Source organism: Callorhinus ursinus, unplaced genomic scaffold, assembly GCF_003265705.2.
Source record: "Callorhinus ursinus isolate GAN/ISIS: 27379988/994484 unplaced genomic scaffold, GSC_fseal_2.0 scaffold10, whole genome shotgun sequence".
Classification (NCBI taxonomy): Eukaryota; Metazoa; Chordata; class Mammalia; order Carnivora; family Otariidae; genus Callorhinus; species Callorhinus ursinus.
The window spans coordinates 73,693,007-73,704,752 of record NW_027397072.1 but is presented as its reverse complement, the minus strand read 5'-3'; the positions used below and the strand labels follow the sequence as shown (position 1 = coordinate 73,704,752).

The following is an 11,746-nucleotide window of genomic DNA, read 5'->3' as shown; positions in this document are numbered from 1 at the left end:
CTTCCAATAATCTAGGAAGTCTTTCCGGGACAGTAGAAATCTGATTAGGGGTTTGAGAGTAGAGGCCTGGGAAGTGAGGCATGGGGACATTCCCCCAAAGTGTGCTCCTTCTTTGACTGCCGGAATTAGCTGGGAGCCTTCGGGATAACCACTTTGCCTCCCTAGGTCTGTTTGCTTACCTACAACCTCAGGGAGAGCTAAGGGAGACGGTCCAGTTGACCTCCACACAGCCTCTCAATATAACATTTTCCAGTCTTGTGAATCAATGAAAGAAAGCGATTTCTCCATGTGAGCAGGGGGTAGGGTGTGTGGTGTCAGTGTGGAGCGTACCCACTCTCCCCTGCCCTGCGCCGGGCGCCTAATGGTCAAGAGGCCAGTGAACAGGACCCGGCCAGATGGTGTTTCCGAGCTTTGCCCAGGCAGGGGTCAGGGGTTGCTCCCTGGATCACCGGCCAGGTCTTAGAGCAAGAGTATCACTCCTCAGGGATCACAACCTTAACACCTTCGAAGGACACTCGAGACTGCAAGGGGACCTCCGAGAATGCTGCCTCCAGAGGAAGCACGGGTCCATTTGCCGCATCCGGAGCCCGGAGCCCATAGGGTCTCCCTCTAATGGCTGGCTGGGGGTTGCTTCAAAGGTTGAAGATGCTGTAACTCCCTTAGTCACCAGCTTCAAAGTAAATGATTCAAGCTCCGTGCAGTGAACACAGCCTGGGGTGGCGGTGGTGGGGTGGGGAACCAAGCAATAAGCCGGGAGTCCCTACTCTACAGCTGTGGGACCACCACCACCCTCCCCCACCACCCCGCGCACCTTAAAAAAAAATTGTTTTTTTAAACCTCTTGGCCTTTCTTCCTTCCCCGATTGCTAGGTCTGTTGTGCACTTAGAGGCCGATAGGATGGATCCTGTCTTCCGGGTGGAGTTTAAATATATGTGTATAATTTTGCATGACTATTGCGTCATCGTTGAAGTCGTCGTGGTTCCCCAAGAGGCCTCCGCGGCTTCTTCCAGCACCGGGGCCTTTGGACGCTTCCGGGCGCTGCGGGCACTTGCGCGAGGAGCCCTCGGCTCCTCGCGAGCGCTTCCCTTTCGGCCCCCTCCCCCAGCCTCACCTTCCCCCCCCCGCCCCCGCCCCCGCTCCCAGCAGCTCCGCGGCTCCTCCCCCTCGCCCCCTCCCCAGCCCTCGCGGGGAGTCAAGCTAGGGTGAGCGGGCAGGGCCGAGCGGCGGCCTCGGGCGGGGCGCCCGGCGCGGAGCGCGGACCCGGCGGGCGGGGGCGCGGGGCGGGCGGCCGGCTCTCGGGGAGGCGCCTGGGCCCGCCCTCCTCCGGGGCCCAGCCGGGAGGGGGCCTGGGCCGGCGCGGGGCGGGGAGAGCCGCCTGGCCCCTCCCCTCCGCTGCCCTCCCCAAAGTTGCTGTCTCCCCCGGGGCCCGCCAGTCTTATGATCCGGCGGATCCTCCTGGGGAGGCCGGGCCGGGGAGAGGGCGCGGGCGCCGATCGGCGGGGGCAGCGGGCGGGCGCGGCGACCGGGGCCCGGGCGGGGATCCGGGCAGCGACCGAGGCGGCGGCAGCGCCCCGGGCCCGCCGCCCCCTCCCCTCGGGCGGGGGGAGCCGCTGCATGGGGCCGGGGGGGCGGCCCTGCTGCGCGGAGCGGCGGCGGCGGCGGCGGCGGACCCCCCAGGCGGGCTGGGGCTGAGCCCGGGGCCGGGGCGGGGGCTCCGGGGGGACCATGCCCGGAGGCCGGCCGGCCGCAGCATGGCTCACGGGCCCGGCGCGCTGATGCTCAAGTGCGTGGTGGTCGGCGACGGGGCGGTGGGCAAGACGTGCCTACTCATGAGCTATGCCAACGACGCCTTCCCGGAGGAGTACGTGCCCACCGTCTTCGACCACTACGCAGGTAAGCCTCGGAACTGCTGACTAAGGGGCCGCTCCCTCGGCCGGGAACTTTGGAGCAACTTTCGCGGAGCCCCCTCGCCGCCTCCCCCGAGCGCGCTCCCCACCCTCTCCCCCGCCTGGCCCTACGCGGGGCTCCCGGCCCCACCCCCAGGCCTCCCCTCCGGCCCTCCTTGTCGCGGGCAGAGGAGACCAGTCTTCCTACCCCGCCCCATCCCGGCCCAGTCCCGGCTCCCCGCACTTCCCAGCCCTCGGACGCCCTGGGCCGACCTCCTTGACCTTCCCACGGCCTTCTCCCTACTGCCCCAGATCCCCCGGGGAAACACTTGGGGCACTGGGCGAGACGTGGCCAGGGGACTTGGGAGAAGGGAGTGGGCAAGTGGGGCCACATCACACCCCGGCCTCACTGCCACTTAACAGTGAGCTCGGCACAACGGAAAAGGGGTGACATCTCCCGGGGAGCGCCCGCATGCCTCCGGCTGGGTTGGCATAAGCAGGTCCTGATGGGGAGGCAGATTGCCCCAGACCCTAGATAATCGAGCTTCTCTCCCCGCCCCCACTTCTGCCCTTGCAGTCAGCGTCACCGTAGGGGGCAAGCAGTACCTCCTGGGACTCTATGACACGGCCGGACAGGTGAGTGTCTTGGCCCCTGGCCGACACCCCCTTGCCTTTCCTTAATTCGGGGTGGCTGTACATGGCCTTTGGAAACAGATGTCTAGGAGGGAGGGTGTGTCTTCGAGGGGCCCCTGTGGATCAAGTCTTTATTTCTTTCTTCAAGTCAGCAAATTAGGAAAAGGAAAAAACAAAACCCACACAACCCAACAACAAACCCATCCCAGCCCACCCCATGAGAACCCCTGAGCTATGAAAGTTTTTGCCTGTGTGTGCTTTCTGTAAGGTGCCTGGTGTGTGGGTCCCAACTCCTGTTGCAAAGTGGCAGCGGCCAATCATGAAGCGCCCTTATTTTTAGTTGCAGATGACCAGGTCTCCCCCTCACAGCCTCTGTCTGGTCCCTCATTGGTGAGTGGTCTGCCTGCCGGAGGAGCCTGATTGGTGCGAAATGGCATCATCTAATATGATGGGAAGGCATTTGGTCCTGGTTATGTTTATTACAACATCATTGCACTCTGGGACTCGAGTCCCTGCAAACGTAATTTGTGGTGTTACCAGAGGACCACAGGGAAGAAAAAGAAATGAAACAACAATCATCCAGCCACTCCCTGGGGTAGGGAGGAGGAGGAAGGGTTAGGAGTTCAGTATGAGTCTTGGAGGAAGACCTTCCCCCCGCCCCCGCCCCAGGAAGGCCAGGTGACTTTGTCTGGGTTTTCTTTGGGAGAGATTACTGTGCAGAAAGAAAATGCACAATCCTCCTGGCAGCTTCTGACTTAGCAAATCAGAGGTGGCTCTCCTGTCTGTCTCTGTCCCTCTTGCCAGACCCACTTTTGCTGTGGGGCCGGGATGATTGCGTGTGATGAAGTTTTGCAGAATCCAGCCCTGTGATTAGACATGGGCAGAAGTTTCCACGTGGCATGCAGACTTGAGTGCTTGAGGACGTGAACAGCTGAGGGGGCTTAGAGAGTGCTCTGGCGGATGTCCGGTAGTACAGTTCCCTTATCCATACGATGGGTTTCAAAACATGCCCTGTTCGTATCGTATATTATATGCCAGATGCTTAGCCCTGAGTCTGGCACACTCGGGTAGGTGCTCAATAAAGGGGAGCTATTCTTTGTAGCTTTTCTAGATTTGGATTTCAGAATTGTGGTTCCAGGTTGGATTCTGAGAAATGCCTTATGGAGGGTGTCTTGATGGGGCTTCTGGTTTCTAAACTGTTAAGTTAGAGCAGCTTCTGAGGATAGAGAAACTGTTGGCAGCGCAAGGTGCCAGAGGCTGTCCCCGTTCACCAAACCGACCCAAGTCAGTACAACCAGTCCTTAGCTTGCCAGGGCGCCTTCGGGTGCCTGCCTCGTAGCTGTTACTTATTCTCTCGGAACATATGGAGGGCAAGAGGCAGAACACAGTCCATGAAGTAAAACCAACTTTTGAGCCGCACGGTTGATGAATAACATTTATCGTTGGTTGAAACGGAGACCGGTTTTTAAATATCATCTCTAATTTTAACTTCTCTCACTACCACCTCTTCCCTTTTCTCCTTTAACTTGTCACCATGACCATTCATTTGACCACGAGCCCTATTCAACAGGATGTGTGTATGTCAGACCTGTTCTGTGCACCTTCAAACCCAACTAGTATTTACTGAGTTCCTTCTGCGTATCAGGCATGGGGCGGCCACATGCAAATATTCTTTTCTCCACAAAACAACCCCATGAGCTAAGTGGTATTCTAGCTCTGCACATGGGGGAACTGGGGCTCAGAGAACCTAGGTAGCTGACCTCAGGTCACACAGCTACTGACGAGTATTGTTGGGATTAGGACATTGGTCTGAATTTGCCCCAGTTTGAGGTGGTTATACACACAGGAAGCCACAGGAGAGGCTGAGATGCCACCTGGGTTGAATGGATTCCTTGTGGGTCTGTAGGCATGGTACCTGGAATCTGGACAGCCATTCTCTGAATGGGGGTTGTGTGCTGTCGCTGCAGAGGAGAGAACCCAGATCCAAATCATCACCCGAAGTTGGACCCACTCACAAAACCAGGGCTTCCCATAAGTCCTCATGATTGCTGTGTCCCGTGGAGATTGTAAGACACATACCAAATGGGATCAAACTATTAGAAAGGTTCAGATATTACTGTTTTCACCCAGTGGTGGGACACCTACTCTGTTGACCAAGATGTGTTTTAAGGCCCCTTGGTGTTTTTCCCAGTGTCTGGAACTTTTCCTTTTAGATAAAAGTTAGTGATAATTCATCTTTCAGCACTTAACGGGTTTATTACTAATAAGCAATCTTAGCAATGTAATCATCAAGGAGATTAAATGAGGAGTGTCCAGTGTATACCTAGCACGGTGCTAAGCACCTGGGGATTACAAAAGAATAAATTTAAGACAGGGATCTGCCACGGCTGATGATAACGTAGAGAGAAGTATCTGAACCAGATATCTGTTCATGTGTGTTAAATAGGAGATTCCTGTGTTGTTCTTGGTCATTAAGAATTCATGCCTCTATGAATCAGCATCAGATTAATCTTACGATAACAGTAATGGTCAGTAAACACATAGACATGCATACTCACACGTGTACATACAGAGAGACATTTTGAAGCCTCACAGACAGCAGAGAAAAGCCCATGGGCTTTGGAACCAAAGAGGCCTGGGCTCAGATCTCCAGCTTGCTACCCTAGTCATGTGATTCTGGCTTACCTAACCTTTGTGATCTAGTAAAAACGTGGGTAATTCAAAACTATGCTGCAGTGTCGTAGACTGGCCTAAAGTGTTTAAGGTATGTAAAAGTGGCTGGCACTGTTCTTCGCTCATAGAAGATGGGTATAAATATTACAAGAAATGATCGTACTGCACTCTGGGCAGTTTTGTTGGGGGCAGGGGGCCACGGGTGGAAGAGAATAGTATATTATGTCTGCAGTTGACAGAAATTCCACGAGATGCCAGATGCTTGTACCTTCTCACCCGGAGGTATGGAGCCAGCTCATACTTCAGGAGTCCCACAGTCCCCCTCACTGGACCCATGGACGCAGTCCAGTGCTCCCTTCTCTAAATGCCCTGTGGTATCAGATGGTCACCTTTCTCCATCAGAGCCTGTGTGCCCAGTGACGGGAGAAAAACTTAGAAGAGCTAGGAGTCCAGTGTACACTCGGAGAAACAAGTGAGGTCTGTAGGTTTCAGTTGACTCTATTTTGGGAGGTAGGAAGGGCTAAGGAGGAAGCGCACAGCCCTGGAAAACGTCACTTTCTCTCCATAATCTTGGCTCAGAATGGTCACTCACTGTATTTGAATAACAGAAATCGTGCCTGCCTTGGGTGGAAACTTCTAGTCTTTGTGCTTGCTCTTGGTATCCTCTTTGACCCCAGTCAGGTTCAGAGCCATAGGTAACATTAGCCCAATTTACACATTAGGGAACATAAAAGATGACTGTCATAGATGACCTTTGGCCTTCCGGAGGAGGTCGCTTCCCCCTTGGCCTCTGTGGCTGTTGGCAGAGGGGGAGAGCGAGAGGATGAATGAATATGAATGTGAGTATGTTGGGCAGCTTTAGTCCCCATCATGTGCTCTTCCTGGGCACATCCCTCAACATCCCCAACACACTTGGCCGAAGGGAAGCCCCCCCCCTCTCTTGGCCAAGCCCAGGAGTGGCCCTGACATTTTGACTGCCCAGCATTTTGGAGTGGAAGTTGAGGGCCGTGGTGGTTTCCTCCACCCCGGGGCCTGGTGGAGGGGTCTGGCTTCCGGCCTGGGCCTTGGTGGAGCTTCACCTTTCTTGCCCGCCTCTCAGGACTTCAGTGTGGGTTCTGCAGCAGCCCCATTGCCCACCGGGGAGGGACGGGACAGGCAATATTTTCCCTTCTGCCTCTGTGCTGTTTGGAGCTCAGGGGAAGTGGGGAGAGCTCTTGCTCTCTGTGTAGATGAGCTGCTGGGGAGCAGCCTGGCAAGCTGCTCTTGAGCGACGGGTTCCAGGCTGATCTCTTAATCCTTGGCAGGAGGGCAGAACTTGATACCCTAAAGGGGGAAGGACGGGCGCCCAGTTTATCCCAGGTTCCAGAATACCCGCTCTCAGGAGGGTGTGTGTTGGGGATGCGTTTGGGTTCCCTAAAGTTCCAGATTTAGCCACTGCCTCAGTGTGTGGAAGTCCGTATGTATGCTTTTAGGGGTGGTGTTGCTACGTCTGTTGGCTGAAACACACACAGGTTCAAGGATGCATACATGAGAGCTATAAATATCTTTAACTTAGGTGTCCCTGGGGTTGGCTTTTCAGTGACAAGTGAGATCTGTTTCTTACCTGACATAGCCCAGCAGCTGTGGCTGCCCTCCAAGGCCTCTGGGAAACCGGGGAAGTACTTTCCCTCCAGAAGGGAATCTCCAGGGAAGGCAGCCTTGGAATGCCCCACCTTCTGGGTTTCTTGGGGTGGCAGGCACCTAAGGGCCTTGTAGAATGGGAAGGGGCCAGGGGGAGGGCCACGGTTTGCCACTCATCAGGCTCCTCCTGCCTTCAGGCAGGCGTCCTCCCAGCACCTGAGGAGGTACTCTTGCCAGATGAGGGAATTGAGAGTGAATAGGCTTATGGAAACTAGACAGAGATGTAGTTAAGAAAAAGGTCTTCCTTCCTTTGGAGGGGGCCTGCAGGGCACATCGGTAGGGCTTAGGAAGCACCCACTCGCATTACGCAGGCTCCAGGGGCAAGCAGCCCACATTGCCTCCCGAAGAGCCCGGAGAGCAGAGTTTGGAAGGAGCCCCAGAGTTCCTCCCCAACACAGCTTCAACAGGTGAGCCGCTGGCCCTAAGCATCCTGGTTTCCCTTAGTAACCTACTGTAGATTTGTCGTCTGTGCATTTTCCCTAACCTTTTTAGAAGCTATTTATATCTCCAGCCTGCACCACATTACACAGAATTCTGGTTTCCTCCTCTGCATTGGGAAGGTGGATGGCCTTTGTTGGCTCCAAAGCCTCTGCAGTGACTGAATGCCCTATGCTCCCCTTGTTGTCACTCTGATGTGGGTTTGGGCTATGTCAGCTCAGACCATGGTCGTGTAGGCAGGAGCCCCAGGGTGGGAGCAGTCTCCGTCAGCTCTTGTTGGTTTTCTGTTTGTGTGCACATGGGCCCTGTCCCCTTCCTCTGATCTGCCTGGCTCTTCCACGTCTGTCATGATTGTCTTGAGGTTTACTGACATTTATCCGCTGGGAACCAAAGCTTCCCAGCAGATGTATCCGAAGCAGGTGTTACAGGTGTGCTCAGATCCCATCCTCTCAGCTCTGGGAGGGGCAGGGGACTGTGTACAGCCTCAAGGGGCCTGGGCATATGTTGTCATTTCTGTGTGTGCCACGGTATGAAAAAGGTGGGCAGCATTATTTCACAGCTCATGGGTCGGAGGCCTTATGGGGAGCTGGGTGTTTGTGGTTTTGTTGTGGAATTTAGGGTTTCAGAGACGAGACCTAGTGGTATTAAAACAAGACAGAACAAAGCAGCTTTCCATGGGGGTATCAGTTTCTAGCAAGGACACACGTGTTGGCAGCAGTGGGCACTACCAAGAGGCCACCGATACAGAATAACAAACTGCAAGGAGGAGGGAAGAGAAGATGTTACAACGAAATGAAACCCAAGACCACACATGTCTTTAAAAATGAAATTGGTGAATCTCAGCTGGATTTCCTTTCACTCGGAGGGGCTTGGTTTTGCCCTAATTTGGCAAGCTTGGATCAAGGAGCAGCTTTCCTTGCCCTCAGCAGTTTGCTGTTCCTCTTTTAGTTTCTGGCAGGCCGCTGCTTCGTCCGAGGAAGCGCGGGGAGGCCGGCCAGGGAGGCTGTGTGGCAGCTGCGGCCGGTTCACGGGAGCTCTCCCGGGGCTCCCTGAGGAGAGTTCTCCCAGATCCACTGCCTGCCGGGCCCTCTGGGGCCGCTTCTTGCTCCCTCTGAGCTCCGTGAGGACTGGCTGGCTTTTTCTCCTCCCTGATTCCAGCACTTAGTCAGGTACCTGGGGCATGGAAGGCATACAACAAATATTTCTCAGACCGAGCTGATTTTTCTTTGGCTGTCAGCTCATTTCTGCAAAAAGGTTAACCCAAGACTAAGGTGAGAGCCGTTAGATGATAGCTTCAGGCACAACCCGTTGCTTGGAAAACAGCTTTAATACAGTTGAAGTCTCCAAGGGTCAAAGGAATCCCAGGCTCCGAGGGATGCAGCTGGTATCCGTTATACTCCCACTGAGAGCCTGGGGGCTTTGTGGTCTCCAGTGGGCCTGTCCCCCAATACTGTCTCTCAGGCTCAGGCCTTTGCAACTTTCCTGAGGCCTCTCATGTCTAGGTCCCCTGAGGAGGAGGCCGCTGGGCCACGGAAGTGTGGGTTTGGGATTCTTCAGACCAGCTCTGAATCCCGGCTCCTCTTCTCCGTGGCTGGAAGGCCATGGGCCAGCCGGCTCCTCCCTCCCTGCGCACTGGGGAGGTAATGTCTGCCTCCCGGGGTTGCAGTAAGGATTAGAGATGGTGTCTGTAGTCACCGTGCATGGTGGCTGAGAGCGATGGTCCAGGCCAGCGTTGGGGGCCCACACCTGTTCAGCTCAGGCGCTGTTGATGCAGTGTCTGCTCCGTGTTCTGTGGGAGCGGACAGGAGGGGTCTGATTGCCTACACAGCTGGGAAAGCTCATCCTGTGAAACCAAGTGCTTCGTGGTCCCACCTCAGAAGAGGTGGCAGGGCTGCGCTTTGTGGAGGGCGTGGGCTTGCAGGAAGAGGTGGGAGAGACTAGAGTATACTGGTGGTCGCTGTGAGCCCCCACGCTGCATTACCAGGGCCCACTTCCCAGCGAGGTCTTCAGCTTGGAAATTCAGTGTTCTCATCTGTCACATGGGGATGGTAGATGTACCTCTTCACAGAGTCATTGGATCAACCCAGAGCTTCCCAGCTCTCGGGCGCAAGGTGGTTGGGTAGGGCCTGGGACAGGCAGCCCCGGGTTTGGGCTGTCCCTTCCAGGGGGAGCCATCCCACCTCAGCCACTTCACTGCTGGCCCCTCCACCCCACCGTGTGCACAACTCATGATCTCCTCCCTGTCCCGTGAAGTGAGACGGGGACAGAGCATTGGATTAAATGAGGTCACGCGGGCAGAGGGTCACAGGGAGCTCGTATTCTGGGGGGGGGGGGGAAGAGCGTGGGGAGCACAGGCACAGGGGGGTGTCCCGAATGTTTCTGTATGGACCCCAGATCCCGTATCATGTCGACTTGTGGAGCAGGGCTGATCATTAAATTATGGAGTGTTTCACCCGGTAACTGACAACTTAGTAATTAGAGAGATATTAATCTGGTGCTGTGTTGCTTGTTGATTTTAATAGAAAGAACAGAAAGTGGGGGGGAAGGGACTTTATTGTTCTCACTGTCTTCTTGTCGAGTGACTGGTGGGAGTAGGGAACCAGCTGCCTCTCTCTCCCGATCCCCAGACTTGCCAGCCCTGCCCAGACTTGGGGTAGAATCTGGGGTTTACTACTGACACCCTCCCTGCCGAGTGGCATTTTCACAGAGTGCACAGCATGTTGCATTTGGTGCCTCCCAGAGGCCTCCTACCTGCTGTGTGAGGAAAGGAAGCAAGTGGGTTTGCCTCCATTTGTGGGGTCAGGGAGGTTAAGCGAAACGTTCCAGGCCACAAAGCTGCTGGAAGGCAACAGCAGGCTGCCCCTCTCCAAGCCCTGGGTTCTTTATGTTAAATTACTTGTGCTAATCAGCTCGATGGTGTTAAACGTCTCTTTTACATCGCCTGTATTCCGTTGTTGAACGTTTCCTGCAAGAAGGACATCCCAAGCACATCGCTTTTCTAGATAGAAGAGCTGATGGAATTGTCTGTAGGTGGACTGGTAGGGGCTCCTGCTAACATGGCCCCCCTAAACACCGCCCCCCGGAAGTTAAGGGTATTTTGTCAGTGTGTTCATTAACGTACACTCCTGCTTCAAAAGAGGCCTTCCCCTGGGTGGTGCAGGTGGCTGCTGCCCATGAGGGTCCGGAAGCAGCTCAGTGCTGTTGGCGCACAGGGAAGGGGGGACCGGCAAAGTTCTACGTTGACTTAAGCTGACTCCTTCCTCCCCAGCTCTTTGCGTCTTCACCCTTGTTTTTGGCCTGCTAGCCTTGACTTGACATGAGCTTGCTATCTGGGGGCTGCCGGGCCGGGCAGCTTTGGCCTGCCAAGGTGCCTTTTCTGTCCCCATAGGGGCTGCCCTAGGCCTTCCTTTCCTCCCTCTGAGAGTTCCTATTTAGGTGAAAACTGTTTCCAAGTGAAGCATTTCCAATCTGTCCCAATTACAACTGAATATTCCCGAGGCTGCCTCTCCCACCCCTGCTCATTTTGCTTGCCTTCCTGAGCTGTCCCCATTGACAGCAGGTCTGCAGGGACCCGCTTTCCTCCTGCCCCTGCGGTAGCCCCCCCATGGCTGTCAGGACGAGCTGAAAACCTTCATGCAGTCCGTCAGCAAACAGTCCCCGAGAACCGCAGCTGGATGGGGACCCGGTGAGGGGCAGGGCTTACCGGAGAGGCCAGGCATAGGCCCTGCCCCGAGGAGGAGCTCCCAGTTCAGTGAAGGGGTAGGGCCCACACCCAGTGATGGGAGGGGAGCCGCTGCCTGTTCACGGGGCGGGGGGGGGGGGGCCTGGGGGGCCCAGCTCTGTCCATAGGAGACCAGCTGCTCCTGGGAGCTCAGCTCCATAGGGGTTCTCCAAGTTGATTCGTTGGTGCAGAAAGTGCCCAGATTGAATTCTTCCATGTACTAGATGCTCAGCAAAAGTTTGAATGACTGCCCTGGTTCCCAAATGTGCTCCTCGAACCGAAACCCATCTCGCAGGAACTTGTTAGAAATCCGGTTTCTTAGGCTCCACCGCAGACCTCCTGAATCGGAAACTCGGACAGCTCTGTTACAGCAGACCCTCCGGGTGATTCTGATGCGGGCTCAAAAGTCAGAGCCACTGAGTTAATGAATGTTGGTGTACTTACTGTCCCCTCATAACAAGCCGCCTCCCCTCCGCCCCTCCGCTGTCCCCCCACACCACATATATACCACACACATGCACACCACACACACATACACACCACACACAACGCCCCACACACCACATATACACCACACACATACATACACTACATGCACACCACACACACCTCACACATACCACACACATGCACACCACATACACATGCCATATATACACCATACACATACACACACAGAGGCATCACACACACGCACCCCCACCTCATACGCTGT

General features: G+C 55.5%; 1 protein-coding gene across 1 annotated transcript in view; it reads left to right on the top strand.

Moving 5' to 3' along the window:
• The first annotated feature begins 1,467 nt into the window (after positions 1-1,467).
• Positions 1,468-11,746, top strand: part of RHOQ (ras homolog family member Q) — a 36,864-nt gene continuing 26,585 nt past the window's right edge. Inside the window, exons 1-2 of the mRNA XM_025868893.2 lie at positions 1,468-1,893; positions 2,464-2,522. Of these exons, the coding sequence (XP_025724678.1) occupies positions 1,752-1,893; positions 2,464-2,522 (201 nt within the window). The 5' untranslated portion in view covers positions 1,468-1,751. The remainder of the gene's footprint in view (positions 1,894-2,463; positions 2,523-11,746) is intronic.